General features: G+C 43.8%; 1 protein-coding gene and 1 non-coding gene across 2 annotated transcripts in view; both read right to left on the bottom strand.

The window, feature by feature from the left end:
• STX18 (syntaxin 18) overlaps positions 1-22,473 on the bottom strand; it is a 184,676-nt gene that overhangs the window by 80,500 nt on the left and 81,703 nt on the right. The window contains exon 2 of the mRNA XM_038745882.1: positions 5,092-5,159. Within this exon, the coding sequence (XP_038601810.1) occupies positions 5,092-5,159 (68 nt within the window). The remainder of the gene's footprint in view (positions 1-5,091; positions 5,160-22,473) is intronic.
• On the bottom strand, positions 4,712-4,821 carry LOC119927892. Its single transcript, XR_005450858.1, has one exon. It is a non-coding gene; the product is annotated as a U6 spliceosomal RNA (small nuclear RNA).

The raw sequence follows: 22,473 nt of genomic DNA, 5'->3' as shown, positions 1-22,473 counted from the left end.
TGTCAGCTGGGTGACTTTGGGCAAGTCACTTCACGTCTCTGGGCCTCAGTTCCCTCATCTGGAAAATGGGGATTAAGACGGTGAGCCCCCCGTGGGACAACCTCATCACCTTGTAACCTCCCCAGCGCTTAGAACAGTGCTTGGCACATAGTAAGTGCTTAACAAATACCAACATTATTATTATTATTATCATTATTATTATTATGAAGGGCTTGGAAGAGTATATTACAAAACAGCAGAGTTGGTAGACTCGTTCCCTGCCCACTATGAGCTTACAGTCCAGAGGGGGAGATAGACATTTATAGAAATAAATAAATGACGTCTATGGACATGAATGCTGTGAGCCTGAGGGAGGGGTGAATAAAGGGAATAAATTAATTATTACGGTATTTACTAAGCACTTACAATGAGCCAAGCACTGTTCTAAGCGCTGGAGTAGATACAGCGTGGCTCAGTGGAAAGAGCCCGGCCTTTGGAGTCAGAGGCCGTGGGTTCAAATCCCGGCTCCGCCACTTGTCAGCTGGGTGACTCTGGGCAAGTCACTTCACTTCTCTGGGCCTCAGTTCCCTCATCTGGAAAATGGGGATGAAGACTGTGAGCCCTCCGTGGGATAACCTGATCACCTTGTAACCTCCCCAGTGCTTAGAACAGTGCTTTGCACATAGTAAGCGCTTAACAAATACCAACATCATTACACAAAGGAATCAGGTTGTCCCATTTGGGGCTCACATTCTTAATCCCCATTTTCCAGATGAGGTAATGGAGGCACAGAGAAGTTACACGGCTTGCCCACGGTCACACAGCTGACAAGCGGTGGCGCAGGGATTAGAACCCTCGACCTCTGATTCCCAAGCCCGGGCTCTTGGCACGAAGCCACACTGCTTCACTTAATCCAAATCAATCAATCAATCAATCGTACTTATTGAGCGCTTACTGTGTGCACAGCACTGCACTAAGCGCTTGGGAAGTACAAGTTGGCAACACATAGAGACGCTCCCTACCCAACAGTGGGCTCACAGTCTAGAAGACTATTCTAGTCTATTATTATTCTTATTTTATTTTGTTAGTATGTTTGGTTTTGTTCTCTGTCTCCCCCTTTTAGACTGTGAGCCCACTGTTGGGTAGGGACTGTCTCTATATGTTGCCAACTTCGACTTCCCAAGCGCTTAGTACAGTGCTCTGCACACAGTAAGCGTTCAATAAATACGATTGATTGATTGATTGATTGATATAGAGACGGTCCTTACCCAAAAACGGGCCTCACGGTCTAGATGTTTAGTTTGCTGGGGTTTTTTTTTTAAAAAAAACGTTATTGTTTCTTCTATTTTCCCCAAACTGTAAATTTGAAAGGGGAATAAATTCCATAATTAAGCAGTAAAAGCTGGAAAAATCTCCTGGAGTGAAGCGTCTACCGCCACCTAGTGGTCATAAGTAGCTCCACCGGACTGGAAAATGTGTGGTTGTGTAACAAGGTGTACACACAAGGAAACGTTTCATTCACTCTACTAAATCTTGGTAGAAATATCACACACTATTTTACGACTCCCATGGCTGCTGTCCTTTTGCTCATTAAAGTTTTATATATATATATATATATATATATATATATATAGTTTTTGTTTTTTTTTTATATTAAGCACTTATGTGTCCAGCACTGTTGTAAATTCTGGGGTAATCATCATCCATGATATTTATTGAGTGCTTACTGTGTGCTCCCTCTGCCCATCCACCAAGCTAGCTCTCTACCTCCCTTCAAGGCCCTGCTGAGAGCTCACCTCCTCCAGGAGGCCTTCCCAGACTGAGCCCCTTCTTTCCTCTCCCCCTCGTCCCCCTCTCCATCCCCCCGTCTTGCCTCCTTCCCTTCCCCACAGCACCTGTATATATGTATATATGGTTGTACATATTTATTACTCTATTTATTTATTTATTTTACTTGTACATTTCTATCCTATTTATTTTATTTTGTTGGTATGTTTGGTTCTGTTCTCTGTCTCCCCCTTTTAGACTGTGAGCCCACTGTTGGGTAGGGACTGTCTCTATGTGTTGCCAATTTGTACTTCCCAAGCTCTTAGTACAGTGCTCTGCACATAGCAAGTGCTCAATAAATACGATTGATTGATTGATTGATTGATTGATATATATATATATATAATGGTATTTGTTAAGCGCTTACTATGTGCAAAGCACTGTTAAAGTTTTACTGATTTTCATCCATCCTTTTTTTTTTCCCCAATAGTGGAGTTTCAAGACCCACCTTTATTAACAGAAATAATGAACTGTTGCTTCAGGGACACAATTACGTTCAGTCTTTGGGTCAGCAACTATTTTGGCGGGGAATTAAGGAGCACAGAGGATGGTAGGGGGAGGGAGGAGATGGCTTAATACGGACAGTGACTTTTCTCCCCCTTTGTTGCGCTTTTTATCGGTTTTCATTCATTCATTCGGTCGTATTTATTGAGCGCTTACTGTGTGCGGAGCACTGTGCTATAATAACAGTACAGTATTACTATAATACTAGTAATTATAATAATTATTATAATACTATAATAATAGTCTTCTAGACTGTGAGCCCACTGTTGGGTAGGGGTCGTCTCTATATGTTGCCAGCCTGTACTTCCCAAGCGCTTAGTACAGTGCTCTGCACACAGTAAGCGCTCAATAAATACGATCGATTGATTGATTGATTAATAATAATGATGGCATTTATTAAGTGCTTACTATGTTACTCTATATTTATTTATTTTACTTGTACATGTACTTGCTGGCAGGAGGGAGGCTATGGCTGCTGCATTGTAAGGGCAGTTTTCCTCAGACCATTCAGAGAGAAAAAGAAACTGTGAATCCTTTGTCGAATATGTTTGTACATATTTATTACTCTATTTATTTATTTTACTAGTACATATCTATTCTATTTATTTTATTTTGTTAATATGTTTGGTTTTGTTGTCTGTCTCCCCCTTCTAGACTGTGAGCCCGCTGTTGGGTAGCGACCGTCTCTATATGTTGCCGACTTGTGCTTCCCAAGCACTTAGTCCAGTGCTCTGCACACAGTAAGCGCTCAATAAATATGATTGATTGATTGCAAACCACTATTCTAAGTGCTGGGGAGGTTACGAGGTGATCAGTTTGTCCCACGGGGGGCTCACAGTCTTAATCCCCATTTTACAGATGAGGGAACTGAGGCACAGAGAATAATAATCATAATGATGACATTTATTATGCGCTTACTATGTGCAAAGCACTATTCTAAGCGCTGGGGAGGTTACGAGGTGATCAGGTTGTCCCACGGGGGGCTCATAGTCTTAATCCCCATTTTACAGATGAGGGAACTGAGGCACAGAGAATAATAATCATAATGATGTCATTTATTAAGCGCTTACTATGTGCAAAGCACTATTCTAAGCGCTGGGGAGGTTACGAGGTGATCAGGTTGTCCCACGGGGGGCTCACAGTCTTAATCCCCATTTTACAGATGAGGGAACTGAGGCACAGAGAATAATAATCATAATGACGACATTTATTAAGCGCTTACTATGTGCAAAGCACTGTTCTAAGCGCTGATAATAATGGCATTTTCTAAGCACTTACTATGTGCAAATCACTGTTCTAAGCGCTGGGGAGGTTACAAGGTGATCAGGTTGTCCCACGGGGGGCTCACAGTCTTAATCCCCGTTTTACAGATGAGGTAACTGAGGCCCAGAGAAGTGAAGTGACTTAACCAAAGTCACACAGCTGACAATTGGCAGAGCAGGGATTTGAACCCATGACCTCTGACTCCAAAGCCCGGGCTCTTTCCACCGAGCTGTGAGCCCACTGTTGGGTAGGGACCGTCTCTATATGTTGCCAACTTGTACTTCCCAAGCGCTTAGTACAGTGCTCTGCACACAGTAAGCGCTCAATAAATACGACTGATTGATTGATTGAGCCCCGCTGCTTCCCTAAGCAGCTAAGCGCTTTGGAAAGTACAATTTGGCAACAGAATTTTTCATTTCTGTTGCGCCGAGGGCAATTTTCCAGACGACAAGCTGACTTTTCACGGGGTCCGTTGCCCTTATCCTGAATTCCTCCCTGTTCCCCCGACAAAAAAGCACCCGGAGAAGAAAAGTTTGGTGACTCTCCAAATACAAGCCTCGCGTTCAAATCAATCTACCAGTCAAAAGTACCTACTGAGCGCTTATTCTTTGCAAAGCACGTACTGCGTACTTGGAAGAGGATAATTGTGTGTGTTAGATGGGATTCCTACCCTCACGGAGCTTTCGAATCTAGGGCAGGAGACAAACACTAAATAAATTACAAATAGGGCAAGTAACCGAGTCGGAACAGAGAAGCCATGAGCTTTCTTGATAGATTCAGCCTTGATGGCTTAAGTATATTAAAGCTCAGCCGGTATAACGGTAATAATACCAGGACTGGAAGATAATCTATGGAAAGGATATTAAGAAATAATAATAATAATGGCATTTATTAAGCGCTTACTATGTGCAAAGCACTGTTCTAAGCGCTGGGGAGGTTACAAGGTGATCAGGTTGTCATCATCATCATCATCAATCGTATTTATTGAGCGCTTACTATGTGCAGAGCACTGGACTAAGCGCTTGGGAAGTACAAATTGGCAACATATGGAGACAGTCCCTACCCAACAGTGGGCTCACAGTCTAAAATGGGGAGACAGAGAACAAAACCAAACATACTAACAAAATAAAATAAATAGAAAAATATGAAACGCTTCACGAATTTGTGTGTCATCCTTGCGCAGGGGCCATGCTAATCTTCTCTGTATCGTTCCAATTTTAGTATATGTGCTGCCGAAGTGAGGCTCACAGTCTTAATCCCCATTTTACAGATGAGGGAACGGAGGCCCAGAGAAGTGAAGTGACTTGCCCGAAGTCACACAGCTGACAATTGGCAGAGCCAGGATTCGAACCCACGACCTCTGACTCCAAAGCCCGGGCTCTTTCCACTGAGCCATGCTGCTTCTCATATAAAATAGTTGAGATCAAGGTAGTGAGTACCTCCATCCCTTCTCCCACTGGGATTCCCCCAAGCCATGATGATGGTGGCATTTATTAAGCGCTTACTACACAGACTTACCTGTAGGCATTAATATAATCTTTTCGGTGTTCCAGAAGAAAATCCTTCAGTTTCCCAATATGAGAAATCTAGGGGCAGAAAAAAAGAGAAGAAAGCCCAAGGGTGAAAATTCAAATCCAGTGGGTTTTAAAAAAGGAATTTGCTCTTTGTAATTCATTCATTCATTCAATCAATCCTATTTATTGAACGCTTATGGTGTACTAAGCACTTGGGAAAGTACACTATAAAAATGAACAGACGCATTCCCTGCCCACAAAGAGCTTGCAGTCTAGATCCGGGAGACAGACATTGGTATAAATAAATAAATGACAGATATTAATAATGTTGGGATTTGTTAAGCGCTTACTATGTGCGAAGCACTGTGCTAAGCGCTGGGAGGGGGAATACAAGGTGATGAGGTTGTCCCACATGCAGCTCATATTCTTAATCCCGTTTTACAGATGAGGGAACTGATATGGACATATGTCTTCTAGACTGTGAGTCCACTGTTGGGTAGGGACCATCTCTATACGTTGCCAACTTGGACTTCCCAAGCGCTTAGTACAGTGCTCTGCACACAGTAAGCGCTCAATAAGTACAACTGATTGATAAGTGACGTGGGGCTGGGAGCAGGGATTAATAAAGGGAGCGAGTTAGGGGACGCAGAAGGGAGTGGGAGAAGAAAGGGGGGTGCTCAGTCAGGGAAGGTCTTCTGGAAGAGATAATGATAATAATGATAATAGTATTTGTTAAGTGCTTACTATGTGCCAAGCACTATTCTAAGCGCTGGGGTATTCATTCACTCATTCAATCATATTGGTTGAGTGCTTACTGTGTGCAGAGCGCTTAGAAAGTACAATTCAGCAATAGAGACAATCCCTGCCCACATGGGGCTTACAGTCTAGAACAGGGGAGACAGACATCAAGTAAACAGGCAACAATATAAATAAATAGGATTATATATGTATATATGTTTGTACATATTTATTACTCTATTTATTTATTTTACTTGTACATATCTATTCTATTTATTTTATTTTGTGAGTATGTTTGGTTTTGTTCTCTGTCTCCCCCTTCTAGACTGTGAGCCCACTGTTGGGTAGGGACTGTCTCTATGTGTTGCCAACTTGTACTTCCCCAGTGCTTAGTACAGTGCTCTGCACACAGTAAGCGCTCAATAAATGCGATTGATTTATTATAGATATATACACATCAAAACAAGTAAATAGGCATTAATATAAATATAATTATAGACATGACTATGTATGCATGAGTGCTGTGGGATGGAGGGGAAGAAGAGAAGAGCAAAGGGAGGAAGTTGGGGTGACGTGGAGGGGAGGGGGAGATGAGGAAAAGGGGGGCTTAGTCTGGGAAGGCCTCCCGGAGGAGGTGAGCTCTCAGTAGGGCTTTGAAGGGGGGAAGTGTGATTTTTTGGCAGATGTGTGGAGGGAGGGCATTCCGGGCCAGGGGAAGGACGTGGGCCGGGGGTCAATGGCGGGACAGATGAGAACGAGGTACTGTGAGGAGGTGAGCGGCAGCAGAGGAGCGGAGGGTGCATGTTGAGCTGGAGAAGGAGAGAAGGGAGGGGAGGTAGAAGGGGGCGAGGGCATGGACAGCCTGGAAGCCCAGGGTGAGGAGTTTTTGCTTCATGCGAAGGTTGATAGGCAACCACTGTAGAGTTTTGAGGAGGGGGGTGGCATGCAGGTTGCCCCATGAGGGGGTCACAGTCTTAATCCCCATTTTACAGATGAGGGAACTGAGGCACAGAGAAGTTAAGGGTCTTGCCCAAGGTCACACAGCAGACAAGTGGAGGAGCTGGGATTAGAATCCACGCCCTTAAGCATTAAATTATGTACATAATGATAATAATGACATTTATTAAGTGCTTCCTATGTGCAAAGCACTGTTCTAAGCGCTGGGGAGGTTACAAGGTGATCAGGTTGTCCCCCGGGGGGCTCACAGTCTTAATCCCCATTTTATAGATGAGGGAACTGAAGCACTGAGAAGTTAAGTTCATTCATTCATTCATTCATTCAATCATATTCATTGAGCGCTTACTGTGTGCAGAGCAGTGTACTAAACGCTTGGGAAGTACAAATTGGCAACATATAGAGACGGTCCCTACCCAACAGTGGGCTCACAGTCTAGAAGGTGACTTACCCAAAGTCACACAGCTGACAATTAGAGGAGCCAGGACTTGAACCCATGATCTCCAACTCCAAAGCCCGGGCTCTTTTCCACTGAGCCATGCTGCTTCGCATTTAACAAATACCATCATTACTATTCTTATTATATAGAATTTAAAGATGTGCCCATAAGTGCAACAGGGCTGAGGACGGAGCGAATATCAATCAATATCAATCAATCAATCAATCGTATTTATTGAGCGCTTACTGTGTGCTGTGCACTGTACTAAGCGCTTGGGAAGTACAAGCTGGCAACATATATAATATCAATCAATCAATCAGTCACAGACCCATGTATAGATGATGCATGATGTTGACTGGCATCAATCAATATCAATATCAATCAATCAGTCACAGATCCAAACGTATAGATGATGCAGAAGGGAGAGGGAATCGAGGGAGAGAGGGCTTAATCGGGGAAGCCCTCTTGGAGGAGGTGTGACTTTAATAATGCTTTCATTTGATCATATTTATTATTATTATTATTTACTATTATTTAGGCTTTGAAGGTAGGGAGAAGACTCTCTCCAAACAATGAAATTCTCCAATGCAATTCAGATGCTGGTGGTAGCAAATATTTCTTTCTGCATCAGATAATAACAATAATAATAATAATAATAATGATGGCATTTGTTGAGCGCTATGTGCAGAGCACTGTTCTAAGCGCTGGGAGGGATACAAGGTGATCAAGTTGTCCCACGTGGGGCTCACAGTCTTAATCCCCATTGTACAGATGAGGGAACTGAGGCTCAGAGAAGTTAAGTGACTTGCCCAAGGTCACACAGCAGACATGTGGCGGAGCCGGGATTCAAACCCCTGACCTCTGACTCCAAAGCCTGTGCTCTTTCCAATGAGCCACGCTGCTTCTCCTATTTAAAAGACATCTATCAATCAATTAATCGATCAATCATATTTATTGAGCGCTTACTGTGTGCAGAGCACTGGACTAAGCGCTTGGGAAGTACAAGTTGGCAACAGTCTATCTATAAGACTGTGTTATTGAGACTTTTTCCTCTTGGCTGGGTCATCACAGCACGTTAAGAAATATTTGGACGGTGTTAACAGCCACTGGAAAACGTTTAGTACAGATTTACTATTTTTTTTATTTTGTTAATGAGGTGCATCTAGCTTTAATTCTATTTGTTCTGACGGTTTTGACACCCGTCCACATGTTTTGTTTTGTCGTCCGTCTCCCCCTTCTAGCCTGTGAGCCCGTTGTTGGGTAGGGCCCGTCTCTATATGTCGCCGACTTGTACTTCCCAAGCGCTTAGTAAAGTGCTCTGCACACAGTAAGTGCTCAATAAATACGACTGAATGAATGAATGAATAATAATAATGATGATAATAGCAATTATGGTATTGTTAAGCCCTTTCTATGTGCCACACGTTGTACTAAGCGTTGGGGTAGATACAAGTTAATCAGGTTGGACACAGTCCCCGTCCCACGTGGGGAAGCCCGGGCTTTGGAGTCAGAGGTCATGGGTTCAAATCCCGGCTCTGCCACTTAGCTGTGCGACTTTGGGCAAGTCACTTCACTTCTCTGGGCCTCAGTTCCCTCATCTGTAAAATGGGGATGAAGACTGTGAGTCCCACGTGGGACAACCTGATTACCTTGTATCTACTCCAGCGCTTAGAACAGTGCCTTGCACATAGTAAGCGCTTAACAAATACCAACATTATTATTATTGTTATTAATCAAATGAGGGAACTGAGGCACAGAGAAGCTTCCTCTACGTGCCACACACTGTACTAAGCGCTGGGGTAGATACAAGTTAATCAGGTTGGACACAGTCCCCATCCCACGCAGGGCTCACAGTCTTAATCAGATGAGGGCACCGAGGCACAGAGACGTTAAATGATTTGCCCCAGGTCACACAGCAAACAAACGGCAGGGCCGGGATTAGAACCCAGGTCCTCCTGACTCTCAGGGAGAGGGCATTCCAGGCTACTTGATATTAGCCTCTGTGAACAGTGCTTTGCACATAGTAAGCGCTTAACAAATGCCATCATCATCATTATTATTATTATAAGCTTTTTTGAAGCTTATAATAATATATATATATATAATTACCTGTATATATGTTTGTAAATATTTATTACTCTATTTATTTATTTATTTATTTAACTTGTACATATCTATTCTATTTATTTTATTTTGTTAGTATGTTTGGTTTTTTTCTCTGTCTCCCCCTTTTAGACTGTGAGCCCACTGTTGGGTAGGGACCGTCTCTAGATGTTGCCAACTTGGACTTCCCAAGTGCTTAGTACAGTGCTCTGCACACAGTAAGCGCTCAATAAATACGACTGATTGATTGATTGATTGATTGAAGGCAGGGATCATGTCTTCTAATTTCACTCTACTCTGCCAAGCAGTTAGTACAGTGCTCTGCAAAGCACTTAGTACAGTGCTCGGCACACGCATGCACATTAAGAGTTGTACAGTGCTCTGCACAGAAACGTAAGAATTCTTTTTAAGTATGAATCTCGATTGTTATTATTATTATTATTATTAGGGAGAGTGGTGGTCCGGCGAATAATCATAATGAGAATTCATTCACTCAATCGTATTTATTGAGCGCTTACTCTGCCTTAGGTATTTTATAGACGAGGATTTATAGATGTATATAAAGAGAAGCAGCGTGGAATAGTGGTAAGAGCCCGGGCTTGGGAGGTGGAGGTCATGGGTTCTAATCCCGGCTCCGCCACTGATCAGCTGTGGGACTTTGGGCAAGTCACTTGACTTCGCTGGGCCTCAGTTACCTCATCTGGAAAATGGGGATGAAGACTGTGAGCCCCTCGTGGGACAATCCGATTACCCTGTATCCTCTCCAGCGCTTAGAACAGTGTTCGGCACATAGTAAGCGCTTGACGAATGCCATCATTATTTTTATGATTATATCTGTAATATATGTATTTATTTATCTATTCATTTATATTCATGTCTAGCTCCCCTCTAGACTATGAGCTCATTGTGGGCAGGAATGTGTCTGTTGTTATATGGTACTCTCCTAGGCGCTTAGTACAGTGCTTTGCACACAGTAAGCGCTCAATTCATTCATCCATTCATTCATTCAATCGTATTTATTGAGCGCTTACTTTGTGCCAAGCACTGTCCTAAGTGCTGAGGTACATTCATTCATTTGTATTTATTGAGCGCTTACTGTGTGCAGAGTACTGTACTAAGCGCTTGGGAAGTACAAGTTGGCAACAGATAGAGACGGTCCCTACCCAACAGCGGGCTCACAGTCTAGAAGGGGGATACTTCATTCAATCATATTTATTGAGCGCTTACTGTGTGCAGAGCACTGTACTAAGCGCTTGGGAAGTACAAGTCGGCAACATATAGAGACGGTCCCTACCCAACAGCGGGCTCACAGTCTAAAAGGGGGACTCTTCATTCAATCGTATTTTTTGAGCGCTTACTGTGTGCAGAGCACTGTGACCGCAATGAAATAGATATGCTGCTCGGACAATGCCAAATGGATTGATCAGTGGTATTTACTGAGCACTTATTGATTACGGGGCTCTGTGCTGGGCACCTGGAAGAGTACAATAAAACATACAGGGAAGTAGCAGGGCCTACTGGACACAGCACAGGCCTGAGCGTCAGAAGGACCTGAGTTCTAATCCTGCTTCTGCCACTTGTTTGCCGTGCGCCCTCCGAATTCTCCGGGCCTCAGTTACCTCATCTGCACAGTGGGGACAGGGACTATGTCCAACCTAATTAGCTTGTACCTGCCCCAGTGCTTAGTACAGTGCCCGGCACATAGTACGTGCTCGACAAATACCTTGAAACACACATGTGCGTACGTTTTACACACACACACACACAAACACACATCATCATCATCATCATCAATCGTATTTACTGAGCGCTTACTATATGCAGAGCACTGTACTAAGCGCTTGGGAAGTACAAATTGGCAACACATCAGAGTGGGTAGATGCATTCCCTGCCCACAAGGAGCTCACAGTCTAGAGGGGGAGACAGACATTACTTGCACACAGTAAGCGCTCAATAAATACGATTGAATGGATGAATTGTACTCTCCAAATAATAATAATAATAATAATAAAATAATAATAATACTGATGGTATTTGTTAAGCGCTGACTATGTGCAAAGCACTGTTCTAAGAGCTGGGGGGGTTACAAGGTGATCAGGTTGTCCCACGTGGGGCTCACAGTCTTCATCCCCATTTTACAGATGAGGGAACTGAGGCACAGAGAAGTTAATAATAATAATAATAATAATAATAATGGCATTTATTAAGCTCTTACTATGTGCAAAGCACTGTTCTAAGCGCTAGGGGGATACAAGGTGATGAGGTTGTCCCACGGGGGGCTCACAGTCTTCATCCCCATTTTACAGATGAGGGAACTGAGGCACAGAGAAGTTAATAATAATAATAATAATAATAATAATAATAATAATAATGGCATTTATTAAGCTCTTACTATGTGCAAAGCACTGTTCTAAGCACTTGGGGGGTACAAGGTGATCAGGTTGTCCCACAGGGGGCTCACAGTCTTAATCCCCATTTTACAGATGGGGTCACTGAGGATCGGAGAAGTTAATAATAATAATAATAATGGCATTTACTAAGCGCTTACTATGTGCAAAGCACTGTTCTAAGAGCTGGGGGGATACAAGGTGATCAGGTTGTCCCCCGTGGGGCTCACAGTCTTAATCCCCATTTTACAGATGAGGGAACTGAGGCCCAGAGAAGTTAATAATAATAATAATGATGGCATTTTTTAAGCGCTTACTATGTGCCAAGCACTGTTCTAAGCACTGGGGGGATACAAGGTGATCAGGTTGTCCCCCGTGGGGCTCACAGTCTTCATCCTCATTTTACAGATGAGGGAACTGAGGATCAGAGAAGTTAATAATAATAATAATAATGATGGCATTTATTAAGCACTTACTATGTGCAAAGCACTGTTGTAAGAGCCGGGGGATACAAGGTGATGAGGTTGTCCCACGTGGGGCTCACAGTCTTAATCCCCATTTTACAGATGAGGGAACTGAGGCCCAGAGAAGTTAATAATAATAATAATGATGGTGTTTATTAAGTGCTTACTATGTGCAAAGCACTGTTCTAAGAGCTGGGGGGATACAAGGTGATCAGGTTGTCCCACGGGGGGCTCACAGTCTTAATCCCCATTTTACAGATGAGGTAACTGAGGCCCAGAGAAGTTAATAATAATAATAATGATGGCATTTATTAAGTGCTTACTATGTGCAAAGCACTGTTCTAAGAGCTGGGCAGGTTACAAGGTGATCAGGTTGTCCCCCGTGGGGCTCACAGTCTTCATCCCCATTTTCCAGATGAGGGAACTGAGGCCCAGAGAAGTGAAGTGACTTGCCCTAAGTCACACAGCTGACAATTGGCGGAGCCGGGATTTGAACCCCTGACCTCTAACTCCAAAGCCGGGGCTCTTTCCACTGAGCCACGCTGCTTCTCTCCAGAGCGGTTAGTACAGTGCTCTGCACACAGTAAGTGCTCAATACGATTAAATGAATGAATGAAAGGATAAATTACTGCTATGCAAATAAGTGCTGAGGGTTGAGAATGATGAAGCAAAAGAACTTTAAAGGGAAGCAGCGTGGCTCAGTGGGAAGAGCCCGGGCTTTGGAGTCAGAGGTCATGGGTTCAAATCCCGCTCCGCCACTTGTCAGCTGGGTGACTTTGTCGCTTTACTTCTCTGTGCCTCAGTTACCTCATCTGTAAAAGGGGGATTAAGACTGAGCCCCCCCGTGGGACAACCTGATCACCTTGTAACCTCCCCAGCGCTTAGAACAGTGCTTTGCACATAGTAAGCGCTTAATAAATGCCATTATTATTATTATTATTATTATTATTGTTAAAAGAAGTGAGCCAAAACAGACTACGGATGCCGGTTTGAAAGAAATGGGTGAAGGTAAAGCTAATCCTTCAGGGAAAAAGAAATATTTATAATACGTTCAAAAATGATCAAATCTTCCAAATATCCCATTCCAAAGTACATGTTGATTCCATGAACAGTAGTGAGGACGCCGCAAATTCATCCTGCAAATGCCCGGAAATCGATCGGCTGTTCTGACAGTGGAAAATGAATTTAAAGAGAAACTTCCTGCGCCCTGGCTTAATCCTAAATCTAAAAATAAATATATTCTCGGGCGGGGTGTCCGGTTTAAGTGGGACAAAACGCTCCCGAACCTCTTATGTATTAGACACACAGGCCCCCTTCCAAACTCTTCCGTACGTAACAGAAAGAATAAACTCCTTCCCCTAATCCCAGATTAAAGAACTAGGCCTTTGCCCGTCGACAGGGTAGAGGTTCGTTCATTCATTCTAATGGTATTTATTGAGCGCTTACTGTGCGCAGAGCACTGTACTAAGCGCTTGGGAAGTCCAAGTTGGCAACATATGGAGACGGTCCCTTCCCAACAGTGGGCTCCCAGTCACAGTCTAGTCTATAATAAGAGAAGCAGCATGGCTCAGTGGAAAGAGCCCGGGCTTTGGGGTCAGTGGTCATGGGTTCAAATCCCGGCTCCTCCAATTGTCAGCTGTGTGACTTTGGGCAAGTCGCTTGACTTCTCTGTGCCTCAGTTCCCTCCTCTGGAAAATGGGGATTGACTGTGAGCCGCCCGTGGGACAACCTGATCGCCTTGTAACCTCCCTAGTGCTTTGCACATAGTAAGCGCTTAATAAATGCCATTATTATTATTATTATTATTAGAAGGTTGAGACCCGGCTCTAATGGAGCATCATCATCATCAATCGTATTTATTGAGCGCTTACTATGTGCAGAGCACTGTACTAAGCGCTTGGGAAGTACAAATTGGCAACATACAGAGACAGCCCCTACCCAACAGTGGGCTCACAGTCTAAAAGAGCAGCCACATTACCTTACAACCCTTTCTCTTTTATTTTTTATGGCATCTGTTAAGCGTTTACTATGTGCCAAACACTGTCCTAAGCGCTGCGGAAGATGCAGGTTGATTAGATTGGACGCGGTCTCTGTCCCGCACGGGGCTCACAGCCGAAGTAGGAGGGAGAACAGGAAAACGGAGGTTCAGAGAGTGAAGTGACTTGCCTAAGGCCACACAGCAAGCAATTGGCAGAGGTGGGATTAGAACCCAGGTCCTCTTACTCCCAGACCCGGGCTCTTCCCACTGGGAATTGCTGGGACTTTTCGCGCAACCTGTGTGACAGGCCCATGGCTCCCGGCTGAATGACGATTAAGAGCTCTTCCGATCCCGATAATGATAATAATCCTATAATTAATAATAATATATAATCACAGTCTTTTAGACTGTGAGCCCACTGTTGGGTAGGGACTGTCTCTATATGTTGCCAACTTGTACTTCCCAAGCGCTTAGTACAGTGCTCTGCACATAGTAAGCGCTCAATAAATACGATTGATGATGATGATGATGATAATAATAATGTGTCGAGCACTGTCCCGAGCACTGGAGTAGACACAAGATAATAATAATAATAATAATAACAATAATAATGGTATTTATAAAGCGCTTACTATGTGCAAAGCACTGTTCTAAGCACTGGGGACGTTACAAGGTGAACAGGTTGTCCCCCATGGGGCTCCCAGTCTTCATCCCCCTTTTACAGATGAGGTCACTGAGGCCCAGAGATGTGAAGTGACTTGCCCAAAGTCACACAGCTGACAAGTGGTGGAGCCGGGATTTGAACCCATGACCTCTGACTCCAAAGCCCGGGCTCTTTCCACTGAGCCACGGGCGGACGCAGTCCCTGTCTCGCGTGGGCCTCACAGTCTTCACCCCCTTTTGACAGAGAAGGCAACTGAGGCCCAGAGAAGTGAACTGATATGCCCAAGGTCACCCAGCAGAAAGGTGGCAGAGCCGGGATTAGAACCCAGATCCTTCCGACTTTCAGACCCGTCCTCCGTACTACTCCTACTAATAATAATGGCATTTATTAAGCACTTACTATGTGCAAAGCACTGTTCTAAGCGCTGGGGAGGTTACAAGGTGATCAGGTTGTCCCACAGGGGGCTCACAGTCTTAATCCCCATTTTACAGATGAGGGAATTGAGGCCCAGAGAAGTGAAGTGACTTGCCCAAAGTCACACAGCCCCCCTCCTCCTCTCCTCCCCATCCCCCCCGCCTTACCTCCTTCCCCTCCCCACAGCACCTGCATATATGTATACATATTTGCACATATTTATTACTCTATTTATTTTACTTGTACATATTTATTCTATTTATTTTATTTTGTTAATATGTTTTGTTTTATTGTCTGTCTCCCCCTTCTAGACTCTGAGCCCGCTGTTGGGTAGGGACTGTCTCTATATGCTGCCAACTTGTACCTCCCAAGCGCTTAGTGCAGTGCTCTGCACACAGTAAGTGCTCAATAAATACGACTGAATGAATGAATGAACTGGCGGAGTCAGGATTTGAACCCACGACCTCTGCTCTTTCCATTTTTAGACTGTGAGCCCACTTTTAGACCGTGAGCCCACTGTTGGGTAGGGACCGTCTATATCTGTTGCCAACTTGTACTTCCCGAGCGCTTAGTACAGTGCTCTGCACACAGTAAGTGCTCAATAAATACAATTGATTGATTGATTGATTGATTAAGCCACACTGCTTCAGCCTAGCCTTCCGGCTCTAACGTCATCCTACGAGGCGGTGCGCCCCGTCCTCCGGGAAGGCGACAGAAAGGACGAGCGATGGGAAGGGGGCGGGATTCGAACTCGGGTCCTCCGGCTCCCAGGCCCGGGCCCTTTCCGGTAGGCCTTCCTGCGCCTCGACCCCAAGCGTAGCCCGTAGTCCAGTCAATCAATCAATCAATCAATCGTATTTATTGAGCGCTTACTATGTGCAGAGCACTGTACTAAGCACTTGGGAAGTACAAATTGGCATCACATAGAGACAGTCCCTACCCAACAGTGGGCTCACAGTCTAAAAGGGGGAGACAGAGAACAAAACCAAACATACCAACAAAATAAAATAAATAGAATAGATATGTACAAGTAAAATAAATAAATAAATAAATAAATAGAGTAATAAATATGTACAACCATATATACATATATACAGGTGCTGTGGGGAAGGGAAGGAGGTAAGACGGGGGGATGGAGAGGGGGACGAGGGGAGAGGAAAGAAGGGGCTCAGTCTGGGAAGGCCTCCTGGAGGAGGTGAGCTCTCAGCAGGGCCTTGAGCAGCAGCCTCAGCAGTCCCGTTGGTCTCCATCCCGAACGCCCGTGAGGAGGTTTTCTTCCGTACCGGCCTCTATTTTCACATAAACACATTTCAATCAATCAATCAATCGTATTTATTGAGCGCTTACTGTGTGCAGAGCACTGTACTAGGCGCTTGGGAAGTCCAAGTTGGCAACATCTAGAGACAGTCCCTACCCAACAGTGGGCTCACAGTCTAAACGGGGTGACAGAGAACAAAACCAAACATACTAACAAAATAAAATAAATAGAATAGATATGCACAAGTAAAATAAATAGAGTAATAAATATGTACAAACATATACACACATTTCGTATATACATATATGTATATACATATATGTATATACGAAATGTGTGTATATGTTTGTACATATTTATTATGAAATACATATATATATACATGTATTTCATATGTTGCCAACTCGTACTTCCCAAGCGCTTAGTCCAGCGCCCTGAGTGCTCAATAAATACGACTGACTGAATGAATGAATGAATGTTTACTATTCTATTTATTTTATTTTGTTAATATGTTTTGTTTTCCTGTCTGTCTCCCCCTTCTAGACTGTGAGCCCGCTGTTGGGTAGGGGCCGTCTCTATGTGTTGCCGACTTGGACTTCCCAAGCGCTTAGCGCAGTGCTCTGCACACAGTAAGCGCTCAATAAATAGGACTGAATGAATGAACCCAGTCAGCGCTCCATAAATCCGACCGGCCGAATGAATGAATGAATTTCCATCCCACTAGATGGTGCTCTATGAATTCCAGAAAGGGGAGAGGAAGGGCCGCCCGGGCCCGAAGGCCAAACGGTCCAGTTTCGAGCCCATCCGTCTCAATCAATCAATCAATCGTATTTATTGAGCGCTTACTATGTGCAGAGCACTGTACTAAGCGCTTGGGAAGTCCAAGTTGGCATCACATAGAGACAGTCCCTACCCAACAGTGGGCTCACAGTCGAAAAGGGGGAGACAGAGAACAGAACCAAACATACCAACAAAATAAAATAAGTAGGATAGAAATGTACAAGTAAAATAAATAAATGAATAAATAAATAGAGTAATAAATATGTACAACCATATATACATATATACAGGTGCTGTGGGGAAGGGAAGGAGGCAAGACGGGGGGATGGAGAGGGGGACGAGGGGGAGAGGAAAGAAGGGGCTCAGTCTGGGAATGAATGTCTCCTGAAGGGCTCCACATCGGGCTTGGGTTTCCACTGTGGGGCGAAGGTTTCGGCGGACGGGTCACGCAGATCAATTTCTCCGGCCCGCCATCCGCCAAGCTAGCCCTCTTCCTCCCTTCAAGGCCCTGCTGAGAGCTCACCTCCTCCAAGAGGCCTTCCCAGACTGAGCCCCTTCCTTCCTCTCCCCCTCATCTCCATCCCCGGGTCACGCAGATCAATTTCTCCGGTCCGCCATCCGCCAATCTCGCCCTCTTCCTCCCTTCAAGGCCCTGCTGAGAGCTCACCTCCTCCAAGAGGCCTTCCCAGACTGGGCCCCTTCCTTCCTCTCCCCCTCGTCCCCCTCTCCATCCCCCCCTTCTTACCTCCTTCCCTTCCCCACAGCACCTGTATATATGTTTGTACATATTTATTACTCTATTTATTTGTACATATCTATTCTATTTATTTTATTTTGTTAGTATGTTTCGTTTTGTTCTCTGTCTCCCCCTTTTAGACTGTGAGCCCACTGTTGGGTAGGGACTGTCTCTATACGTTGCCAATTTGTGCTTCCCAAGCGCCTAGTACAGTGCTCTGCACATAGTAAGCGCTCAATAAATACGATTGATTGATTGATTGATTGGTCATTTGAAGCTCAAAAGAGCAAGTGATCGCTAAAACAAGGAGGTAGGCCCGGCCCCGGTCCCTCGTAGGGCCAGCCAAGGGCCAAGAGACAGCCAGCCTGCCCAACTCTAACCTCATCATCATCATCACCGCTGCTACCTTGGTCCGCTTCTGCTTTACATCACCAAATGGAATAAATAACGCCGGCCGGCGAGAGACACTCTGAAAGGGCAGTCTTTTACCTTACGGATTTTTACCTCTCACACACACACAAAAACCCCAAACCGCCCCCAAGCAAACCCCCAAAACCCCCTGAAACGGTCTGCCTTAGAACACTTTCGTTCATTTATTCATTCATTCAATCGCATTTATTCAATCAATCGTATTTATTGAGCGCTTACTGTGTGCACAGCACTGTACTAAGCGCTTGGGAACTACAAGTTGGCAACATATAGAGACAGTCCCTGCCCAACAGTGGGCTCACAGTCTAGAAGGGGGAGACAGAGAACAAAACCAACATACTAACAAAATAAAATGAATAGAATAGATGTGTACAAGTAAAATAGAGTAATCATCATCATCAATCGTATTTATTGAGCGCTTACTGTGTGCAGAGCACTGTACTAAGCGCTTGGGAAGTACAAGTTGGCAACATCTAGAGACGGTCCCTACCCAACAGTGGGCTCACAGTCTAAAAGGGGGAGACAGAGAACAAAACCAAACATACTAACAAAATAAAATAAATAGAATAGATATGTACAAGTAAAATACATAAATAAATAGAGTAATAAATATGTACAAACAGAGATACATAGATACAGGTGCTGTGGGGAAGGGAAGGAGGTAAGGCGGGGGGAATGGAGAGGGGGAGGAGGGGGAGAAGAAGGAGGGGGTTCAGTCAGGGAAGGCCTCCTGGAGGAGGTGAGCTCTCAGTAGGGCCTTGAAGGGAAGTGGGGCCGATAGAATAAATACGCCAGCGAGAGACACTCTGAAAGGGCAGTCTTTTACCTTACGGATTTTTACCTCTCAAACACACACACAAAAACCCCAAACCGCCCCCACACAAACCCCAAAAACCCCCTGAAACGGTCTGCCTTAGAACACTTTCGTTCATTTATTCATTCAATCGCATTTATTCATTCATTCATTCATTCATTCAATCGTATTTATTGAGCGCTTACTGTGTGCAGAGCACTGGACTAAGCACTCGGGAAGTACAAGTCGGCAGCATAGAGAGACAGTCCCTACCCGACAGCGGGCTCACAGTCTAGAAGGGGGAGATGGACAAAAGACAAAACATATTAACCAAATAAAATAAATAGAATAAATATGTACAAATGAAATAAATTCATAGAGTAATATAATTACTGTGTGCAAATCAATCAATCAATCATATCTATTGAACACTTACTGCATGCACAGCACTGTACTAAGCGCGTGGGAAGTACAAGTCAGCAACATAGAGAGACGGTCCCTACCCAACAACGGGCTCACAGTCTAGAAGGGGGAGACAGACAACAAAACAAAATCAATCAGTCAATCGTATTTATTGAGCGCTTACTGCGTGCAGAGCACTGTACTAAGCACTTGGGAAGTACAAGTCAGCAACATCAATCAATCAATCATATTTATTGAGAGCTTACTGCATGCAGAGCACTGTACTAAGCGCTTGGGAAGTACAAGTCGGCAACATCTAGAGACAGTCCCTACCCAACAACAGGCTCACAGTCTAGAAGGGGGAGACCGACAACAAAAGAAAATCAATCAATCGTATTTATTGAGCGCTTACTGCGTGCAGAGCACTGTACTATGCGCTTGGGAAGTACAAGTCGGCGACATCAATCAGTCTATCGTATTTATTGAGCACTTATTGTGTGCAGAGCACTGTACTAAGCACTTGGGAAGTCCAAGTCGGCAACATATAGAGACGGTCCCTACCCAACAACGGGCTCACAGTCTAGAAGGGGGCGACAGACAACAAAACAAAATCAATCAATCGTATTTATTGAGCGCTTACTGCGTGCAGAGCACTGTACTAAGCACTTGGGAAGTACAAGTCGGCAACATGTAGAGATGGTCCCTACCCAACAACGGGCTCACAGTCTACTGAAGCAGCGTGGCTCGGTGGAAAGAGCACAGACTTTGGAGTCAGAGGTCATGGGTTCAAATCCCAACTCTGCCAATCGTCAGCTGTGTGACTTTGGGAAAGTCACTTAACTTCTCTGTGCCTCAGTTACCTCATCTGTAAAGTGGGGATTAAGATTGTGAGCCCCCCATGGGATAACCTGATCACCTTGTAACCTCCCCAGTGCTTAGAACAGTGCTTTGCACATAGTAAGCGCTTAACAAATGCCATAATTATTATTATTATTAGAAGGGGGAGACAGACAACAAAACAAAATCAATCAATCGTATTTATTGAGCGCTTACTGCGTGCAGAGCACCGTACTAAGCGCTTGGGAAGTACAAGTCGGCAGCATATAGAGACGGTCCCTACCCAACAACGGGCTTACAGTCTAGCAGGGGGAGACAGGCAACAAAACAAAACATGTAGACAAGTGTCAAAATCGTCAGAACAAATAGAATTAATTCATTTGTATTTATTAATAATAATCATGATGGCATTTGTTAAGCGCTTACTATGTGCAAAGCACAGTTCTAAGTGCTGGGGGTGGGATACGAGGTAATCAGGTTGTCCCACGTGGGGCTCGCAGTCTTAATCCCCATTTTACAGATGAGGGAACACTTAAGGCCGGAGAGGAAATATTTTGCCCAGTGGAAATCACGTGGGTCCAAAAAGTGCAAAGAGGGGAAAAAATCGAACAAAAGCATGAACTTTAGTTTTATGAGGAAGCACTTATGGGGGAAAATAGAGTTCTGTAATAAGATCCGCAGACTGGCTTCCAAAGTCATCCCTCAGCTCGGTGAATGTGGATAAAATGCAGAGTCTAAGAGCCTTGGCCAACAAAAATGGTCAAATTCCATGTGAAATCCAGATCTCGATTCCAGAATTCTGTATTCTCAAAAAACATGCATTCCTTTCCCCCACTGCGGTCTTCTTCAAAGTCAATAAGGCATGAAACTTAAAAGGTCTCCAGAACGCAAAAAATGCCGCCTGGATATTTTTCATACATATGCCTTCCTTTACATCCTTCACTCCACAGCGTAAGCATTTTCTAAGTAGGAAAAATCCCAAATATATCATTTACTGTAAAAGACTAACTGTAAAATTTACATGAATTGAGGCAAGCGAACCACTGACAACTGATAGGCCCACAGAACGAAGTACTTGACAGAGAAAAAGAAATCACTGCATTAATTACTGGTGTAAATACATGGCTCTGACATTTATTAGACACCAAATCAAAAATTCAGGTATTTAAAATTAAGGAAATAAAATGCAGCTCTTTAGAGATACCTTGAAAACATTTTCATCTTTTCCCTGGACTTCTTTCTTATGGTCAATCTTAAAAAAATGAATTTGAACAAGAAATCACATGAATGTGTGTGTGTGTGTGTGTGTGTGTGTGTTTGTGTTTTTAAGCTCGATTTGGTTTGGCCACACTATAAAAGCAATTGAAATCTCCGTGTGAAACAAAGAAGTCTACCAATAAATCTGTTGGAAACATTTAAGAACAGAACAGTGTTCTCATCTTTAAGATATCTTTAAGACTCTTGCCTTTCACATCTCAATTTGCAAATGCAGTCATTTTCAGAAAAACACACCCGCTCTACTTCTCATTCAGGAACACAACGTTTTGTGGGTAAAAACTCTCAGCGTGAGCAATACCTTCCTGAAAATCTGAAATAGGCTAGAAAATATTGGCAGAAATCACACATTCCTGGAATAATAACAATTATACACCCATGTACGACGAATAATACTAATTTCATTCAGCTACAATTCTTGAAATATATTAAGACATTAGATTTAATGGTACGATATCTTTCTGGGTCACTTGCGGAGCAGATCAAGTCTCCTGGAGTTCCAGAATACCATAATATATATTCTACTTGAATGAAATTGTTAGAAAAATAAAGAATTATGCCAAAAATGAAAGGAGGATAATTACATTAAATAAATGAGCACGACTGTACACTGCATTTAAATGAATCCACTTATAACTGTATCTATTTCAAATACTATATAAAAATTATTTCAAAGAGAGCGGGAACATTTAACATTTCGAACAGAGGATAAATATCTTACTAACATACACTATG

Source organism: Tachyglossus aculeatus, chromosome 4, assembly GCF_015852505.1.
Source record: "Tachyglossus aculeatus isolate mTacAcu1 chromosome 4, mTacAcu1.pri, whole genome shotgun sequence".
Lineage (NCBI taxonomy): Eukaryota > Metazoa > Chordata > Mammalia > Monotremata > Tachyglossidae > Tachyglossus > Tachyglossus aculeatus.
The sequence above is the reverse complement of the archived record's forward strand: the minus strand, read 5'-3'. Positions and strand labels throughout refer to the sequence as shown.